The following is a 20,504-nucleotide window of genomic DNA, read 5'->3' on the forward strand; positions in this document are numbered from 1 at the left end:
TCCTTATTTCTTTGCACTGATCACTGAGGAAGGCTTTCTTATCTCTCCTAGCTAGTCTTTGGAATTCTGCATTCAAATGGGAATATCTTTCCTTTTCTCCTTTACCTTTAGCTTCTCTTCTTTCCTCAGCTATTTGTAAGCCCTCCTCAGACAACCATTTTGCCTTTTTGCTTTTCTTTCTCTTGGTGATGGTGTTGATCACTGCCTCCTGAACAATGTCACAAATGTCTGCCCATAGTTCTTCAGGCACTCTATCTATCAGATCTAATCCCTTGAATCTATTTGTCACTTCCACTGTATAATCATAAGGGGTTTAATTTAGGTCATACCTGAATGGTCTAGTGGTTTTCCCTACTTTCTTCAATTTAAGTCTGAATTTGGCAATGAGGATTTTATGATCTGAGCCACAGTCAGCTCCCAATCTTGTTTTTGCTGACTGTATAGAGCTTCTCCATCTTTGGCTACAAAGAATATAAGCAATCTGATTTTGGTGTCGACCATCTGGTGATGTCTATGTGTAGAATCTTCTCTTGTGTTGTTGGAAGAGGGTGTTTGCTATGACCAGTGCACTCTCTTGGCCAAACTCTGTTAGCCTTTGCCCTGCTTCATTCTGTACTCCAAGGCCAAACTTGCCTGTTACTCCAGGTATCTCTTGACCTCCTACTTTTGCATTCCAGTCTCCTATGATGAACAGGACATCTTTTTTGGGTGTCAGTTCCAGAAGGTCTTGTAGATCTTCATATAACCGTTCAAGTTCAGCTTCTTCATCATAACTGGTTGGGGTACAGACTTGGATTACTATGGTATTGAATGGTTTGCCTTGGAAACGAACAGAGATCATTCTGTCGTTTTTCAGCTTGCATCCAAGCACTGCATATCAGACTCTTCTGTTGACTCTGACGGCTACTCCATTTCTTCTAAGGGATTCTTGCCCACAGTAGTAGATATAATGCTCATCTGAGTTAAATTCACCCATTCCAGTCCATTTTAGTTCACTGATTCCTAAAATGGCGATGTTCACTCTTGCCATCTTCTGTTTGACCACTTCTAATTCATCTTGATTCATGGACCTAACATTCCAGCAGCACTGGACTTTACTTCCATCACCAGTCACATCCACAACTGGGCACTGTTTTCACTTTGGCCTCATCTCTTCATTGCCAGGAATAGTTAAGTGTTTATGTCAGTAAATTATTGGAACCAATTACAACTGGTTTTGGGATAAACCTTTGGGGTAAACCTTAGGAGAATAAGCTCTTTCTCAGATATAATCATACAAATGTATAGTACTTAGCTTAAACTTTTTCATGAATACAAACAGGGAGTAAAGATCCCAGACGCTCATCTCCACCTTGTCACTGGGACTTGGTTTCTCAAGCTGGGAAGTGCCTGCAGACATTCATCTCACGCAGACACTTACAGGATGAATGAGACAGAAGTCCTGGTGTTCTGTGCAAAACTGAGAACACTTTGATTTTTACAGTTTGGCTCCACTCTCTTTACCAAATTGTCTATTTATTCACCTAAGTCCCAGAGATGCCCAGCAAGGCTCCGAGTGGGGCAATACTCACAGGCTGTCTTGTGTGGTGTAGTCAGAGGGTAGGAGTTGGCCTCACACCAACCCACAGGGAAGATGTCCATAGATTCAACGTCCACGATGAACTCTGGAGCCGGGCTCTGCAGGCCTGTGGGGAGTCGAGACAACAGGTGCGAACAGGTGTTAACAACAAAGACACAGGAGGAGGGGGAATCAGAGCGGCTCTGAGTGGGGAGGGGGGAGACTGTTCTGAAAGCTGAACCCAAAGCCATCAGTATTTTACGACAGATAGAAGCGCCAGAGAGGTCCGGTAGCAGGAGTTCACAGGATTCACAAGAAGGGGGGCTTGGAAAAGACATACTTTCCCCTGAAAACAAGAGGAAGGGGAAGGATGATTGGGGACAACTGTAGCATCTTTCTTTCCTAAGAATGGCTCTGAAGCTAAAGAAGGTAGTCCAGCCTGTGGGGTGGGGGCACCAAGACATTCTTCACCCAACACCAAGCAGAGGTCAACCTTCAACCAACGGAAGTTAGATGTTCCAGTTAAAAGGAACTGGGAGGGTTCAGTGACGCTGGTTATAAGCAGTGAGCATCAAAGCACAATTCCCTAGGGGACACGCTCCTTTATCCTTTGACCATGTCACTTCTTCTGAACTCAGACTCTTGCCGTGTGACACCGAAGTCACTTAGGCAGGAGAGTCTCTTTGGTGGGGATCTGCCTTCATATCATAATCAAAACTATGCCTTGTGTTAAGTCAGCAAAACAGCTGAGAGACTCTGAGAGAAAAGATCTGGATACAATATGAGCAGAGGTTCCAAGGAACTCTGGTTACTGAGAGAATAAATTTGGAACCCTGCAAACTGGTAAAGAGAAGGAAATTCTACACCAAATCAACAGTTCTTTAAAAACACCCTTTGAGGAAAGACTCCTGAACCAAGAATCAAAAGGTAAGAAAGAGCTCTATTAATGGAGTGACCCCTGGCCATGACCACTTAATCTTGCTGTGCTTTTGGTTTCTTCACTGGGAATCAAAACAAAAGTTAACACTCTTAGAAACTCCATCACACACCAAGCGATCACACATCACCTGGTGAATTCTGAATCGCACTTCCCCTCCAAAACTTAGCTTCTGGAAGCTCAATACCAGTAAACATAAAATCTCCCCACTATTTCAGTGACACTGGCTCCCAGAGTCCATTATTTGACAAACCTAGGTACCAGATTTAGCGCTAAAACCTAACTTTGGTGTACACAAAGCGCCTGGAACACGGACAGCAGATGCTTATACACACGTTATCACCTCCAGTCATCACACTGAACTTTTGATGTGTTCTCAGAGAAAGTCATTACTATGGTTATCAATCCTAACTTCCTTTTCACTGAATTCTCCGATAATTTGGAAGATATATAACCTACAAGAATGCAAGCAGGTTTATAGGGCTTAGGTTCCAACACAGCTGAATGACTAGAAAGCATTTCCACCCTGCATTAAATGACTCAACCAACATTTAACTAATCTGCTAAAGAAATCATCAAAACTGCCAAAACAGACAAAAACTAAAGAAACTCCCCAACTAGCTTCAAATACAAAACTGATCTTTTCTTGTTGAGAAGGGCACTGGATTCGGCAGACGGGCCAATGAAAAAAATGAAAAGAGTCACCGAGCTGTTTCCCGTTACACAGGGCACTCCCTCATCTCCATGCTCACAAAAATACAAAGATAGAGCCTATTTCTTAGCTACTCAGCAATTTTGCTAACAGGCTGAATTCATCCACTACATACAAATAGTAGATGTGTTTAGGTACAAATCAGATTTTCAAGGTCAAAGTCATACTTCAAGAGGGAGTAGAAAGTGACCTTTATAGATTACTTCTTCCCATCTGCTAGTTCAGACATCACATCATATTAGAGTGCTTTAACATACACACTTCTGTAGCAATATAAACATTCATATATTTCTTTTCCTAAGAATCATTTTGCTTTCTATCTTATTTTTGGCTGTGCTAGGTCTTCACTGCTGCATATGGGCTTTCTCCAGGTGCAGCTAGGGGAGCCTCCTCTCTTGTTCTGGTGCCTGGGCTTCCGCAGTTGCAGGGCACAAACTTAACTGCCCAACAAAAGGCATGTGGGGTCTTCCCGGATCAGAGATCAACCCACATCACCTGCAATGGAGGGTGGATCCTTAACCACTGGGCCGCCGCTCCTCTGTCCATGGGATTTCCCAGGCAAGAAATACCTGAGTGGACTGCCATGTCCTTCTGCAGGGGAAGGACCCCCTGCACACTGGCCGGGGGGATTTTTGACCACTGCGCCACCTGGGAAGCCCCTAACCTCGTCTAGCGCTGACACTAATAGTCGGATGGGTCAAGTGTGCAGTGAGAAGGATGAGCACTGAAAGACAGAAAGCAGGACCTGGGTCCTGGAAGCCCCGCCCAGCATCCACTCCGCACCGTCCATCTGCAGATGCTGCCCACAGAGCGGGATCTCAGAGAAGCCCTCACTCGTCTCAGCCCTGGAGCTGAATTCCTAAGGAATCAACACACAGCAAAACTAGCTGACAAGAGCGACACAGATTAGGAAACCATCAGAAAGAAAACGACAGAAACGGGATTAAACGTGTAAGTGGAGGGAGAGAGCCATGGATGGTGAACTCTTAGGACACTCAGTCTCGTGCACGTACTTTTCAAAGAGTTTTATCCTTACGACCCTAAGAGATCAGACGGTTTCACTCCCATTTTACAGATGAGTAAACTAAGCTGAAGCTCCAATGCTCACACCTGATGCAAAGAGCCAACTTATTGGAAAAGACCCTGATGCTGAGACAGACTGAGAGCGGGAGAGGAGGACAGCAGAGGGTGAGATGGTTGGATGGCATCACTGATTCAGTGAATGTGAACTTGGGCAAACTCGGACAGACAGGGAGGGACAGGGAGGCCTGGCGAGCTGCGGTCACGGGGCCACAAAGAGCTGGACGAGGCTCAGTGACTGAACGACGACGACAAACTGAGGGTCAGGAAAACATCAGACGGCTGGTAAGAGGGGATCTAGGGCTCAAACCCAGGCAATCTCGCTCCGGAGCCTAGGAAGGCATTCAAGGCAGGTTCGTGCGGAGAACACGGTCAGTCAGAAGTCACACTGAGCACAACAGCAGCCTGAAAACCCAAACTCGCCTCTGGTTCCTACTGCAAAGCCTTCTAGGGAGTGATCTCCCTCCTCAGCCTCCCATCAAACTCTTCCCCCAGTATCCCCATCTCGCTTAAGAAAACCAGAGCCAGGGCTGTTGCTGCCCACCCAGAACCTTTGTAGCTGACTGGCGGTCTCCAAAGCCTGTTCACAGAGAGCGGCCCCTGCCTCCTTCCTCAGATGTGCAAGAATATAGGTCCTCTCCCATATATACATATATATGTGGATATATACCCCATGTATACACATATATACACCCATATATATATCCATATATATACCTTCATGTATACACATATATATATACACACCCATATATACATACATATATATATACTCACCTATATATATATACACCTATATATATATATACACACACATAACCATATACATACATATATACTCACATATATACATATATATACCTATATATATATACACACATACATATATATACCCACCCATATATATATACACACCTATATACACACACATACATATATAAACACACCCATATATATATGTACATATATACACACACCCATCTATACACATACATATATACACACGTATATGTATATACATATATACACACCCATCTACACATACATATATATACACATACCTATATATACACCCCATATATATACATATACACACCTATATATACATACATGTATATACACACCTATATATGTATACACACATACACATACACCCATACACATATATATACACACACACACACCCATATATATACAAACACATCATATAAATATACATACCCTATATAAATACATACACATGCACACACATATATATTGTGTGGACCTGCATGTTCAGTTGCATCCAACTTTCTGTAACCCGAGGGACTATAGACTACCAGGCTCCTCTGTCCATAAGATTTCCCAGGCAAAAATACTGGAGTGGGTTGCCACTTCCTCCTCCAGGGGATCTTCCCGACCCAGCGATCGAAACTGTGACTCCTATGTCTCCTGCATTACAGGTGGATTCTTTACCACTGAGCCACTGGGGAAGTCTTATACATATAAACACCCATATATATACACACATATATATACACACAGCCATAGATACACACACATATATATATACAGACCCATATGTACACATACACATATATATACCAAGCCATAATATACATGCATATATATACACACTCATACATACACATACATAATTTACACCCATATATATATACACACACACACACACACACACCCATATATATCTATATATCTATATATATAGATATGAAGACCTACAAGATTTTCTGGAACTAACAACCAAAAAAGATGTCCTTTCCATCATAGGGGACTGGAATATAAAAGTAGGAGGTCAAGGGATACCTGGAGTAACAGGCAAATTTGGCCTTGGAGTACAGAATGAAACAGGGCAAAGGCTAACAGAGTTTGGCCAAGAGAACGCACTGGTCATAGCAAACACTCTTCCAGCAACACAAGAGAAGACTCTTACCCATGGGCATCACCAGATGGTCAATAGTGAAATCAGATTGCTTATACTCTTTGCAGCCAAAGATGGAGAAGCTCTATACAGTCAGCAAAAAGACCAGGAGCTGCCTGGGGCTCAGATCATGAACTCCTTATTGCCAAATTCAGACTTAAATTGAAGAAAGTAGGGAAAACTGCTAGACCATTCAGGTATGGCCTAAATCAAATCCCTCATGATTATACAGTGGAAGTGAGAAATAGATTCAAGGAATTAGATCTGATAGACACAGTGCCTGAAGAACTATGGATGAACGTTTGTGACACTGTACAGAATGCCGTGATCAAGACCATCCCCAAGAAAAAGAAATGCAAACAAGCAAAACAGTTGTCTGCGGAGGCCTTGCAAACAGCTGAGGAAAGAGGAGAAGCTAAAGGTAAAGGAGAAAAGGAAAGATATACCCATCCGAATGCAGAGTTCCAAAGAATAGCAAGGAGAGAAAGAAATCCTTCTTCAGTGATCAGTGCAAAGCAATAGAGGAAAACAATAGAATGGGAAAGACTAGAGATCTCTTCAAGAAAATTAGAGATACCAAGGGATCATTTCATGCAAAGATGTGTACAATAAAGGACAGAAATGGTCCTAACAGAAGAAGATATTAAGAGGTGGCAAGAATACACAGAAGAACTATACAAAAAAGATCTTCATGACCAAGATAACCACGATGGTGTACTCACTCACCTAGAGTCAGGCATCCTGAAATGTGAAGTCACGTGGGCCTTAGGAAGCACTGCTACGAACAAAGCTAGTGGAGGGGAGGGCATTCCAGGTGAGAAATTTCAAGTCCTGAAAGATGATGCTGTGAAAGTGCTGCACTCAATATGCCAGCAAATCTGGAAAACTCAGCAGTGGCCACAGGACTGGAAAAGGTCAGTTTTCATTCCAATCCCAAAGAAGGGCAATGCCAAAGAATATTCAAACTACCGCACACTTGCCTTCATCTCACACGCTAGCAAAGTAATGCTCGAAATTCTCCAAGTCAGGCTTCAACAGTACATGAACCGTGAACTTTCAGATGTTCAAGCTGCATTTAGAAAATGCTAAGGAACCAGAGATCAAATTGCCAACATCCACTGGATCAAAGAAAAAGCAAGGGAGTTCCAGAAAAACATCTACTTCTGCTTTATTGATTATGCTGAAGCGTTTGACTGTGTGGATCACAACAAACTGTAGAAAATTCCTCAAGAGATAGGAATACCAGACCACCTGACAAATCTGTACGCAGGTCAAGAAGCAACAGTTAGAACTGGACATGGAACAACAGACTGGTTCCAAATTGGAAAAGGAGTTTGTCAAGGCTGTATATTGTCACTCTGCTTATTTAACTTATATGTAGAGTACATCAGGCGAAATCCTGAGCTCGATGAAGCACAAGCTGGAATCAAGTATGTCAGGAGAAATATCAATAACCTCAGATATGCAGATGACACCACCCTTATGGCAGAAAGTGAAGAAGAACTTAAGAGCCTCTTGATGAAAGTAAAAGAGGAGAGTGAAAAAGTTGGCTTAAAACTCAACATTCAAAAAACAAAGATTATGGCATCCGGTCCCATCACTTCATGGCAAACAGATGGGCAAACAATGGAAACAGTGACAGACTTTATTTTCTTGGGCTCCAAAATCACTGCAGATGGTGATTGCAACCATAAAATAAAAGGATGCTTGCTCCTTGGAAGAAAAGCTATGACCAACCTAGACAGCATATTAAAAAGCAGAGACATTACTTTGCCAACAAAGGTCCATCTAGTCAAAGCTATGGTCTCTCTAGTGGTCATGTATGGATGTGAGAGTTGGACTATAAAGAAAGCTGAGCACCAAAGAATTGATGCTTTGAACTGTGGTGCTGGAGAAGACTCTTGAGAGTCCCTTGGACTGCAAGGAGATCTAACTAAAGGATTTTAATTGATTTCCTAAAGGAAATCAATCCTGAATATTCATTGGAAGGCCTGATGCTGAAATTGAAACACCAATACTTTGGCCATCTGATGTGAAGAAGTGACTCATTGGAGAAGACCCTGATGCTGGGAAGGACTGAGGGCAGGATGAGAAGGGGATGACAGAGGATGAGGTGGTTGGATGGCATCACTGACATGATGGTCTTGAGTCTGCACAAGCTCCAGGAGTTGGTGATGGACAGGGAAGCTGGTGTGCTCCAGTCCATGGGGTCACAAAGAATCGGACATGACTGAAGGACTGAACTGACCTGATATATATACACACATACCTATACATACATACCCATATATATATATATATATATATATATATATATATACTTAAATACACACCCATATACATATATATACACACACCCTTATATACATACACACACATACACACCTATATATATATACATATATCTACACACACACACACACACATACATATACACACACCCAACCATCTGCTAAAGCAGCCTCTCCCCAAAATGGCTCCAGCAGCCCATAACCCTTTTCAGAGATTTAAAACCCACCCACACTGGTGGGAAACATAATCACTTTCACATTTGCACTTTCCCTTGTCTCATTTTTGCAAGTCTCTGCAAAACGCTTATCAACCACCTGACTTGATCATTATACAGAAAGGCTAAAAGGGCAGTTTTCTTCCACCTCTTCAGAGGTTAATCTTGCCTGAGTTTCTTGGCACATCTGAGGTCCAAGAGGCCCTGACAAACTCCCCATGCAGAGGAATCATCTGGGGAAGGTGATATGAAATGCAGATTCCCAGACCCTGCTCCCAGGGTCAGAAGGGGTGGGAGTGGGGCAGCCCTGGGAACTGGTACTTGCCTAGGACTCCCACGGATTATGATGTGGAAGGAGGTTTACCGGAACTGAGCCAGGCACACAGCAAAAACCAACCAAGGAGATTTTGAATTTCAGCTGATGAGTAGAAAATATCTCACTATCTCAACATTCGATTAGCAAAAAGCAGTTCTTAAGGGGTTGCTCATATCTTAAATCCCTTTCTCGCTCAGGGACACAGCTTTTATTTATTCCTCGCATCCATTCGACAAGACTTTAGCAAGCAAAGTGCGCGTGAACTCTCATACAAGTATTGTGCTCTGTGAAAATTGGCAAAGACAGGTTTTGCTTGCGTTGGACATCACCTGTGGAATCAGGGACCACGTCCGGGCCAGGCCCCGTGTGTTCAGCGCTGGTCAGTGAAGATGTGAGGTTCACGGTAAAGGATGCAGCTTTTCAAAAAGGTCCCATCCAAAGTGATACACAGAGCAGACTGGGGCTGAAATGTTTACAGTATGTTTTTCTAGCATCGACTGTGGAGAAATTTCATTCTCTCCAGATTTTGTTTCAGAGGGCAGCAACGAGAAAAGACTATGAGATACTACAAGTAACAACCTAAGTTGATGGTTCGAATTAAGCAGTCTGGTACTTCTCCACAGACCTGAGGACTTCTGGGTCATCTCTGTGTCTTTCTGTTCTCTGTATGCTTGTTTTTGACAAACCTGAACGGAAACCCCCAGGTGGTGACAAACACTGGGTGGGCCACCATTCCCTCCCCATGTTCAAGGTGCAAAAATGCTAACCCAGAACTTTCTTTCACTTCTAACAGGGCTCCCAATTTCAAAACCAGGTTTTGTTACTCATGTTCTAAAGCTCGCCACAAAAATTCCTGTAGTGGCAACAATGAAAGAGCTAAATAACCCAGTGGAAATAAGGCCTGCAGGTCGTGGAACTTTTGTAACATAAAAGGTATTTTCTACCTACACTAAAAGGCTGAAACACCTAACATTCACCAGACAACTTCTTCAAAACGGGAGGAAAACAGTGTAATAATGGGAATAAGAAAGACCAAGAAAGGCAATCCAAAGGTGTCAAACTTCTTTGAGAAAATTCACACTCTGAGAACACCCACACCCTACATGTCCCATGAGAAAAAGATGGCCAATAAATACAACGTGACTTGGACTGTGAGATGCGGGTGTAACCACTCGTGAGCTAGTGTGTGGGGCTATGACACAAGAGACATTATACCTGAATGTAAATGCATGGAACATGAATCGCTATTGCTTAGTCACTAAGTTGTGTCCCACTCTTTTGCGACCCCATGGACTGCAGCCCACCCGTGGAATTTTTCAGGCAAGAATACTAGAATGGATTGCCACTTTCTCCTCCAGGGGACCTTTCCAACCCAGGGATGGAACCTGAGTCTTCTGCACTGGTAGGTGGATTCTTTACTACTGAGCCACCAGGGAAGCCCAGAGCATGAATAAATGCTGCTAATCAGAGACGCTAACTGACAGCAGATACTAACACAAGAGAAAGCGCCACAACATCCTCTCCCAAACTCAAAACCCCATTGTCAGCAACTGCCCCGGTTCACTGTCAGCAGTTTTTGAAAACTTGACATTCTTCCCAAATATGAATTCCAAATAATATTACACTCATCTCATGGGTTTGATTCTTCTTTTCCTCTCCAACATTAGCTCCTGTAGAGGCACTTAAGGAAGTACCTGACTTTAAGGGAAGTCAAACACTAAATTAAAATGATCATTTAATTACCTAAACTTCGTGAATTAGCTATGTGTTGAAAATATTTCAAATCAATTTAATACATGAAAATGATAAACTGGTATGAAGGACACAATAAACTGTCACATAAACTGTCTATAATAAGAATCACCATGATCACAGCAATAATTTAACTGCACAAAAGTAAGAAGAGTGAATCTCTAATGTTTTGTCTCCAGGACCGAGGAAAGAAAACAAGATACACAGAAAAATCTGAGAGAATGAGAAATAAATGGCAGCCCACTCCAGCGTGCTTGCCCGGAGAATCCCAGGGACCGGGGAGCCTGGGGGGCTGCCGTCTATGGGGTCGCACAGAGTCGGACACGCCTGAAGCGGCTCAGCAGCAGCAGCAGAGTGCCATTAAGATTGTTGTCACTTTCAAAGGTCAATATCCAGAAAGGGATAACAAATCAAAACAGAACCAAAAAATAAGAAAACCCCAAAAGATCAAGAGACTGAATGAATTTTAAATTGGCTTGATGAGGCAAAGGCATAATTCTGACCAATAACACCAGGTAAGCAATACTCAACAGATTTTTTTTTTTTTTTTTGTAATATGTAAGGTCTGGAAAAACGGACAATCAGTTTTCCGACCTGCTTCCTAAAGCTAACTAATTTTCATTAATCCCAATGAAAGCGCTCAGGAGAGTAAGAACAAGAGCTGCCATGAGCTGATTTACATTTCTTTGCTATAAAACCAGAAGTGGACACCCAAAGAAAAAGATCAATAATGAGGAAAGACTGTCAAAATGTTAAATGTACACTAGATGATGCTCATCATTCTTTTTAAGAATTGGGAAGTTGTAGGGTCTGTTGAATTACGCAATAAAGATGTTAAGAGGGATGAAACCAAACCACAGGCACCTCTTAATGCCTCAGCTAGTTTCTCCATCTATAAAAATCAGGACACTCTTAACTGCTGTCTGTTAGCTGTAAAGCACTCTGGAAGCACAAGCTGCTAAATAAATTATGACTGCCAAAGAATTCTAACCATGATGTGCTAACTAATGATGAGGGAACATGGACTTTGAACTTTACCACTTTTTTTTTTTTTTGGTCAAATTTAACTGCGCAAACAAGACTCTAATCTCTCAATAGTATTAGGCTTAGTATGGTGTTAGGTAACAAGCTCTAGGGATTCAAAAATCACTGAAGGGATCTTGTTTTTCCAACAGTTGTTGATTCAACTTTACAGGCAGTAATGAAAATAAGTTTACATCCTACGTCAGTAACTGCTGAAATACCACCATGAAACCTGCGTCCACATTTTGGCTAATTCCAACTAGAGGCCATTCTACTCAGAATTCTGGTAGAAGTGTAAATCTACTAAAAGCAACCACTTTTTTCAGAATTTCCTTTTAGATTGATTTTGAAATCCCAAACCATGGTTATGTTTTAAACTATTTTCTGGGAATTAGGATTTTCAGCTAGAATCACTGTTCTCTGCCCCTTCCAATCTCTTGGACTATAATATTTATTAGATAATAGGCCTATCAAAGAACACAGTCTTTTTTTAAGACTTGTTTAATGAGGAAGAGGATAAAGATACTGGCACCAATTCCATAACCTTCCAAACTTTCTAGGCCTATGGTGGTTGACCATGTCATAAAATTTAAAATCTAAGCTAGGAAAGCTAACATGATTGTATGACTCATCTCTAACACCTTATTCTTTTCCCATATACATCTGAAATGCTATGAAACTGAAAAACAAACAGAAGACCCAAAGAATTTTAAGTCACAGGAAGATGACAAAACCTTAACGATCAAATGCATTTTAGTTCTTCCTCACTGAAAATATACCATCTGAAAAATAAAGTCCACAAGCTCATCAAACTTCTGCTTAGGAAGTGTACTGTTCTGTGAATTATCTGGATGCTTATAAACAAAATGAAGCTATGAAGAACAGTTTAAACCAGGGGCCCCCAACCTCTGGGCTGATATGCAGTCAAGCCAATATAGTAACAGAAATAAAGTGCACAATAAATGTAATGCACTAGAATCATCCTGAAACCATCACACCCCCAGCCCATGCAAAAACTCTCCCACGAAACCAGTCCCTTGTGCCAAAAAGACCGGGGATTGCTGGTTTAAACATCACTCAACAAACAAGTCTACGTTCTGTTCATTATATATTTGGGGAGACAGTCATGTCCAGTTACTATTTTAAGGAAAAACTAAACATCTGTGAAAGAAACCACAGTAAAGGGTAGGATTCACATTAAAATGCAAATATATAATTCTGTCCTGCTAACAACCAAGACCTCAAATACCAGTTTTAGTGACTCATATTAATTTAATTGTGACATTAGCTTGTATAATCAGAGATGTAAAAAGACCACTGTGTTCCAAACATAATTTCGCACCAGCATCTCATTTCATGAAACCATTAGTCAAGACGAGAGCCTCTGAACGAATTTACATTTGATTCGTTTCACTTATTTAAGAATGCTGAATAATTTAAGACAGCTGAAACACGAGGAAAGCGAAGCGGGCGCGCTGAGCAGTGCTGCGGCCGCCGGCCCCTGCCCCTTCCCGGGGGACCCCGAATTCAGACGATCAGGAACTGCGAGTACCTTCCAGGCGGAGCCACATCAGCCTCCCCTTCACAGCTATGACGGAGGCCACACAGAGCTCGCCCGGGTTCCTGGGGTTCACGGCTTCAAGCTTCATGTTCTTCGTGAACCCCCGACTGAACGATGTCTGGAAGAGAAAGAGAACGGACACTGAGCCAGCAGATGCCACAATGAGAAAACGCTCAGTAAGAGTGGAGCCAGCTGGCACAGCAGAAATAAACACACACGCACCCATGCACACGCAAACGTGCACACGCATGCAAGTGCACAGATCGTACTAAGATAAGTGAGTTCACACGCTTATCTCCCCATCACCCATGAGGAAAGAACCACAGATTCTTCATTTGTGTCCCAGAAGAGAGACGTCTGCTTGGCACACAGCAGGTGCCTAATAATACCCGAACGAGCGAGAGGATGAGTCCACTCTCATTTCCCAGTTCTGTGTGCATCCTTCCGACCCCAGAATCACTGTGACGCCCATCACTTCTCTTCCCTGCGCTCCTCACTCATATCACACTGGGTACACTTCAGGGGGAAAGGATACCGCAGTCTCCACCTGCCATCACCTCCTTCAGCATGATGTCTGTCCTCCAGTTTGTTCTTTGTTGTTGTTGCTTTAATTTTTTAATTTATTAATTATTTTACTTTATAAGATTGTATTGGTTTTGCCATACATTGACTTGAATCCTCCATGAGTGTACATGTGTTCCCCATCCTGAACCCCCCTCCCACCTCCCTCCCCATCCCATCCCTCTAACTGTAGGTCTGCGGGTGCTGACTTCCCAGTTTCCTTTTATCAGAAACGGTCCTTATTTTCCCTTTGATCCTTTTGTTTATCTTTATTTACTTTTGAAATTCACTTTTAAAAATACACGTAGAGGGAAATTCATTCTTTTCAGGGTGATGTTCTAGGAAGGCAGGACTGTCAGAGGAACACATGCTATCCTGCAGCCATACTCACAGTCGAGACACAGAACAGGGCCGTCACCTGCAGAAGCCTGGCCCTGGGACTCTGCTGATCAGTCCCTCCAGGACCCCCAGCTCCTGGACCACTGGATCTATTCTCTGTTACTGTAATTCCACTTTTCCTCGAACACCATCTAAGTAGACTACTGTGCTAGGGAGCCTTGCGAGTCTGGCCTTTTCCACTAAGCAAAGTGTTATCTGAGAACCAGGCATGCTGCCACAGGACCGGCACCTCATTCTACTTCACGCTGACTGGTGTCTGCAGAAGCAGCACGGTGTGTCTATCCATCTACCAGCTGGAGGGCAGCTGAGCGGTTTCCAGGCCTTGGTAGTTGTGAACAAAGCCGCGATGAACATTCAAGGACAAGTTTTTGTGTGAATGTAAGTTCACTAATATGCTCAGGCTGCTACAGCAAATACCACAGGCTGGGAAACTCACACAACAGAAATACTGACTCATGGCTCTAGAAGCCAGAAATCTGACTTTAAGTCATCAGCAGGGTGAATTTCTTCTGGGGCCTCTCCCTTGGCTTGAAGATGGCTATCTTCGCCATGTCTTCACAAGGTCTTCCTGCCATGGATGGGGTCTGTGTCCTTATCTCCTCTTCTTATAAGGACACACGTCATGGTGGATAAAGCCCCATCCACATGACCTCACTCTACTCTCCCTCCAAGTAGTCAACATTTCGAGGTGCTGAGAATCAGGACTGTAACACATGGATTCTGGGGGGACAAAATTCATTCTCTAACACTAAGCTCTCATTTCTCTAGGGAAAGAAGGATTGTGGGGCCATAAGATAAATGCAGAAGTCGGTTAAAAAAAAAAAATGGGATGACCACTCCTGCACGCCTTTCTTCCAGGCACCTGCCTCCCCTCAGAATCTGCCTGCTTATGTTCATTCTCCACGTCTCTCGGGTGCCTGGTTTGGTATTCCATCCAGAATTTATAGTTGCTATCTGCAGGAGGATCAAGTATGAGCTTACTCAATACTAGAAGCAACACTCCCTCCTAATATTTCAAAATAAACATGAAAATTTCCCCAAATTACCCACTACTTACTAGTTTTTTATCTGGTCACAATATTATAAATATATCTAATTTGAAATACATAAACTGAGATAAACAGGTTCCTGTAAGTAAGAGTGATTACATCTTTACGTGACTTCTAGAAGGAAAACAAGGTAATTCATATTTCCATTTTTTTTTAATGGAAGTTAAGTTGAAAATGCAATTAAATCTTTATGTTACCAGAACTAAATTATCCGATGTGTGTGTTAAGAAACCCATTTGCTCCTTTCCCTTATGTTTCTCTGGAAATAAAGAAATTCCAGGTTGGCTATTTTTCTGCAAGTCATCCTGCCAGGTTCATGACTATTAGGTATTGAGCTTCTTTTTGATGACACGATCTGATAGGCTGCCTGAAAAGTCTCTGAGTAAGTTAAAATGCATTTTATCCTACTTAATAAGGGAAAGCTAAAACCGTATAACCTCCTTTCATTTTAGCTCACTGCAGGAGGGTAATTTATAAAGGACCCATAGCAAAACTGTTACCTGTGAGTTTATTCTAGTAAGTATTTAGCTGTGTCGATCCATCTCAGAACCATCTCGGATTTTTAAACATCCCCAGGGCAATATCTTCCACGCACCCACTTCCTCATTACCCCTCCTCTAGTACACACAAGATGTGCGACTGAAAAATGAATTCACAATAAGCACACCATTCAAGACCACGTGTAGCCTGCTAACATCGTCCAGCAAGGTCCCAATAATGCAACGCACATGCCACCAGGCAGATACCCACGCGGTCGATTAAATAAACAGACAACCAGACACAAAGTTGGGGGGGGGGCACCTTGATAGCAAGTGCATTCCTAATTAAAACGCCAGTGTTTTCATTAATACAGATCTCATCTTGGTACGCTGAATCCTGAAAGCTCAGAGGCTGCCTGGGGACACGGCTCCTAACTCCCCATAAAGATCCATTTGAACAACGGCTGGCAGAGGGCAGATAAAAAGATGCCTTGGGGGAAGCACGTTGTCCTGGAAGAAATAACTTGCGAATCCAGAACGAGACGGGGATGTGAAGGTTTTCTTTCCACGGCTAAAAAGTTGGGGAAGGATGATCTCCCGTCTGGAAGAAAGCACGGCCTCAGAGGGGTGGAAGGATGTGATGAAGAGTTTTCACAATTAAACGAAAGGCAGTGAGGCCAGTAGATTCCATGACTAGCGATATCAACACAGCACAGAGCCCAGTAAGACTCCAACGGACTTAACACACCTTCAGGGCTGACCAGCTGCTGTCCTCTGCTGGCTGGTCGCACAGCTGTCTCCATACCCCCCACCACACACACACCCAACCCACCCACCGTACAGCCCTGTCAATGCCGTGAAAAGCGACGTCACCCGGCAGGAGTTTGCCGGATCACGTACGGAGCCCCGATTTCCAGCCCTGCCACAGATATGTTTCTGTATTTATGAACACAAGCTGACCTCATCATCAACCTACTTAATTTCCCCAAATCTGATTCTGATTTATGCTCAGCACTGAGCTTCTCTCTATTAAGCCAGCTCTTCCCAACAGAAAGGGCTGCCAACCGAGTCCCTGGAGGATGAATTATCCTGAGGCAGCAATGAATCAGCAGCTCTAGGAGCACGTGCTGGAAAACACGGCTTTGGCGTGGGAGCGTGACACTCTGCAGTAGGCACAGTCCCCAACAGGAGGGCCAAGTCTTCGTTCTTAGCATAAAAAATGAACTTTCATAACTAAATGCATGTTCAACTTATGAGGCTATACCTTTGTGTCCCATTCTCAAGATGGAGATGATTCACGTCCCTTTTTGGTTCCTATGTTTCAATGAATAGTTTATAAACTATTTTGTACAAGAAACTCCTATAACTAAGCAACTACACACGTTTGAACACACACACACAGTCATTTCATGTGTCACTGTGCCTAAAAGCTCTGTTTGAATAGGTAGCTTAAAGTAAGCACAGCAGAAAAGTGTTGGATTTAGCATCTTATTGCTTTAATCCAATAAAGAAATCTAGGAACATAATTTAACATTATTTCTCAGGAGCAGAGACTCTCCCACTCCATGAACTTATCAATATTACACTCCCTGGCAATCCAGTGGTTGAGACACCACACTCCCAATGCAGGGGCCACAGGTTCGATTCCTGGGCTGGGAACTACGATCCCACAGGTCACACTCTGCTGTTGCTGGTTAGGTGCTCAGTTGTGGCTGACTCCTCTGCAACCCCATGGACTGTAGTCTGCCAGGCTCCTGTCCATGGGATTTCCCAGGCAGGAATACTGGAATGGGTTGCCAGTTTCTTCTCCAGGGGATCATCCCAACTTAGGGACTGAACCCACATCTCCTGCATTGGCAAGTAGACGCTTTACCACTGAGCCACCAGGGAAGCCCTACGTGGCCCAGGTGCACAGTTAATAAGGGCCCTGGTGGCTGGCTGTCCACCAAAATCTGTGCTTCTCCTGCCAGAATCCAGGCTCAAGGTGGCGGACCAGTCGCCCGACCAGGGCACACTTCCCACTTTTGCGACATCATGCCACGAGTGACTAGTTCTCCACTATGGAAGGTGACAGAAGTAATATGTAATGTGCGTCAGTATCAAACTCAGCGTCTAGAACCAAGGTTCTCCTCTCCTGGCTCTCCCTTCCCTGTCTGCTCACTAGACTCAGATGGCCAGGCCAAGTACAAGCCGAGCCCAAGGCTCAGCACAAGGAGAAGAACCACCTGCTGATCGATAACAACCTGGACCATCCACCGGCGAGAGAGAAACTTACAACACGTTTCGTCTCCAGCCTGCTATGAAGGCCCAGCATCACCCTAACCGATACAAGAGCGGAAAGGACTTAAAACCAACATCAAGTTTAGGATGCTGCAGTGCAGGGCGGCACTCTAAGCCCACCACGGCCAATAAACAGGAAGCAACGTGCACAGCGTGTGCAACGCCCGGTGGGTAACATACATGAGAAAAGGAGGAGCATGCAGCAGGCGTCTTACGTTTCTGAAGCAGAAAGGAGGCGCCTCCTCGGTCCCATGCTGTTTGTGATAATCTGCCCAGTCGAAGTCCTGGCCGGAGTAACCTGTGCGACAAAACACAGATCCAACCCGTCAGCCGCGCCGTGTCTCAGACCAAAGAAGAGCGCTGCAGGGCGTTAGGGTCAAGGTACGAAGCGGGGCAACTTTAGCTCCGCCCAAAAGGTGAGGCCCTTTCTCAAGTCCGACAACACATCGTATTTTATGATGAATCGTAAAATGAATGAAACACTGTAGAAAGTGTAAAGTTCTAAACACAGGTAAGGTGCCCCACATCACCATAATTCAGGGCCTGAAATCAGATGAAGGAGGGTATCTGCCCACATCATCACAGGCAGAGAGGGAGACTTGCTTTGGGGAGAACAGATGAGAGTGTCACACAAAACACGCGCGCACGAGGCACTATGCAAGAATACAGGAACGCGCCTTCATAGCAGCTCTGAGCTCCCGTGAGCTCACATCTCGACATCTTCATGGAAACCATGGGATTCTATCAGAAAACACCGCTAGAGAGGAATAATCTTTAAGGAGCAGCAGAAGGTGAGACAAACAGCAAAAGAGTAAGCTGAGATTGTAGCAAGAAAGCCTCCACGGATATGCAAAGCGGGAGGAATAAACCTTCCCTCCGAATTGATGAAAGAGGAAGGAAAACGGGGACCTGAGAAGGTGGGCCTCTCGGGGGGAAGTTTTGCGGGCACATTTGAGATGCTGGGGAGTTTGAGAGCCAACTATTCATATGTACTAAATTTAATGTGTTTCTTTATTCATTTCATCTGCGGGTGGGGAGAGCTACATAATTATACAATGTATATATAGATCCATCATGACCACCAGGACAAGACATGTGAGAAGTTTAGAACGTAAAACAAGAAATGTTGAGTGTATGACTGAACCTAGAGAGGAAAATCTCTCTCAATGTAGTGTCATCTGCATTTCCTATAAACTCAGGAAGACAACTGGAAAAAAAAAAAAATACAGCACCAATCTGGATTAACTGAAAGGGTACAAATGTCCCTATAACCATCATTTTCAATTCTCTCTTCACTGGTCCAAGTATATATAAAACAATCTGTAAGGGATTTCTTAAGTATATTCTTAACCCAAGCCCCCCTGATTTCTTTGCCCCATATCATCATAAATTCTGCACCTGCAAATTCACTTAACGTGGGGAATTCTGTTACTAAATCCCACAGCTGCAGAGACTACAGAAATTCCTACATTGAAGAAACTCAAGATACTGTTTGCTTCCAATTTACATGTGTACAAAACAGTATACTTTTCATTAAGTAAGCTCCAGTTACTCAATTGTTTTAAAGATGAGGGTGAGGGTTAACCAAGAAGGCAGCCATCTTCCTGGTCTGGGGACTGACCCTTGACCCTCCCCTCCCCACCATCAGCGGCAGAGCCTCTTCCCGCCCACCTTGTTCCTGAGACATCCCTACAATAAATGATAGTTCCTCCAGCAAGAAGATGAGACGTCTCAGAGTCCTAAGACGCTGGGTACTCTGCAGCTAGTTATGAAGATGCTCTGCACGTTCTTCCACATGCCCTTCCCCCCAGAGCTGCCCCTCCAGCCAGAGGGCTCTGGCAGTAGAGGTTTCTGGAAGCAACCAAATCCACTTTCTTCTGACTATTCATAAACAAAACGTGTCTTAAGTAAGGCACTGCCAGTTTCTTTACCATCAAGGTAATCTTCCACTTCGAGTACTTTCTCTGGGACTGTTCTGGATCAAATCCTTGCATGAATATATAAGAATGGAACAATTTACCAAAAGATGCTTAAAAGCTGGTGAGAAGTCACTAAAAGCGGATGAGACATCCCCTCGCTGAACAAAAAGTACTGAACCAGAAAGGAGAACTAGATTAAGATCCAGTTCTAATGGGACTGGAATGAACCAAGGTCAGAGTAAATTAAGTCTTCCATACCTGACTTTCCCTACCTGCTAATCCACAAAAGGAAGAAATGATCGTCAAAGTCTCCTCGGGTGGGGGGTTAGTCATTAGGTCGAGTCCAACTCTTGCGACCCCATGGACTGCAGCCCGCCAGTCACCCCCACCCACTGGATTTTCCCAAGAATGCTGGAGTGGGTTGCCATTTCTTTCTCCAGGGGATCTTCTG

General features: G+C 43.7%; 1 protein-coding gene across 1 annotated transcript in view; it reads right to left on the reverse strand.

The window, feature by feature from the left end:
- The window catches only part of SFMBT2 (Scm-like with four mbt domains 2), a 178,486-nt gene that overhangs the window by 35,570 nt on the left and 122,412 nt on the right, over nt 1-20,504 (reverse strand). The window contains exons 10-12 of the mRNA XM_018056961.1: nt 18,350-18,432; nt 13,358-13,484; nt 1,572-1,685 (exon numbers count right to left, since the gene is read on the reverse strand). Coding sequence (XP_017912450.1) covers nt 1,572-1,685; nt 13,358-13,484; nt 18,350-18,432 — 324 coding nt within the window. The remainder of the gene's footprint in view (nt 1-1,571; nt 1,686-13,357; nt 13,485-18,349; nt 18,433-20,504) is intronic.

The sequence above is a fragment of the Capra hircus genome, chromosome 13 (assembly GCF_001704415.2).
Source record: "Capra hircus breed San Clemente chromosome 13, ASM170441v1, whole genome shotgun sequence".
NCBI lineage: Eukaryota > Metazoa > Chordata > Mammalia > Artiodactyla > Bovidae > Capra > Capra hircus.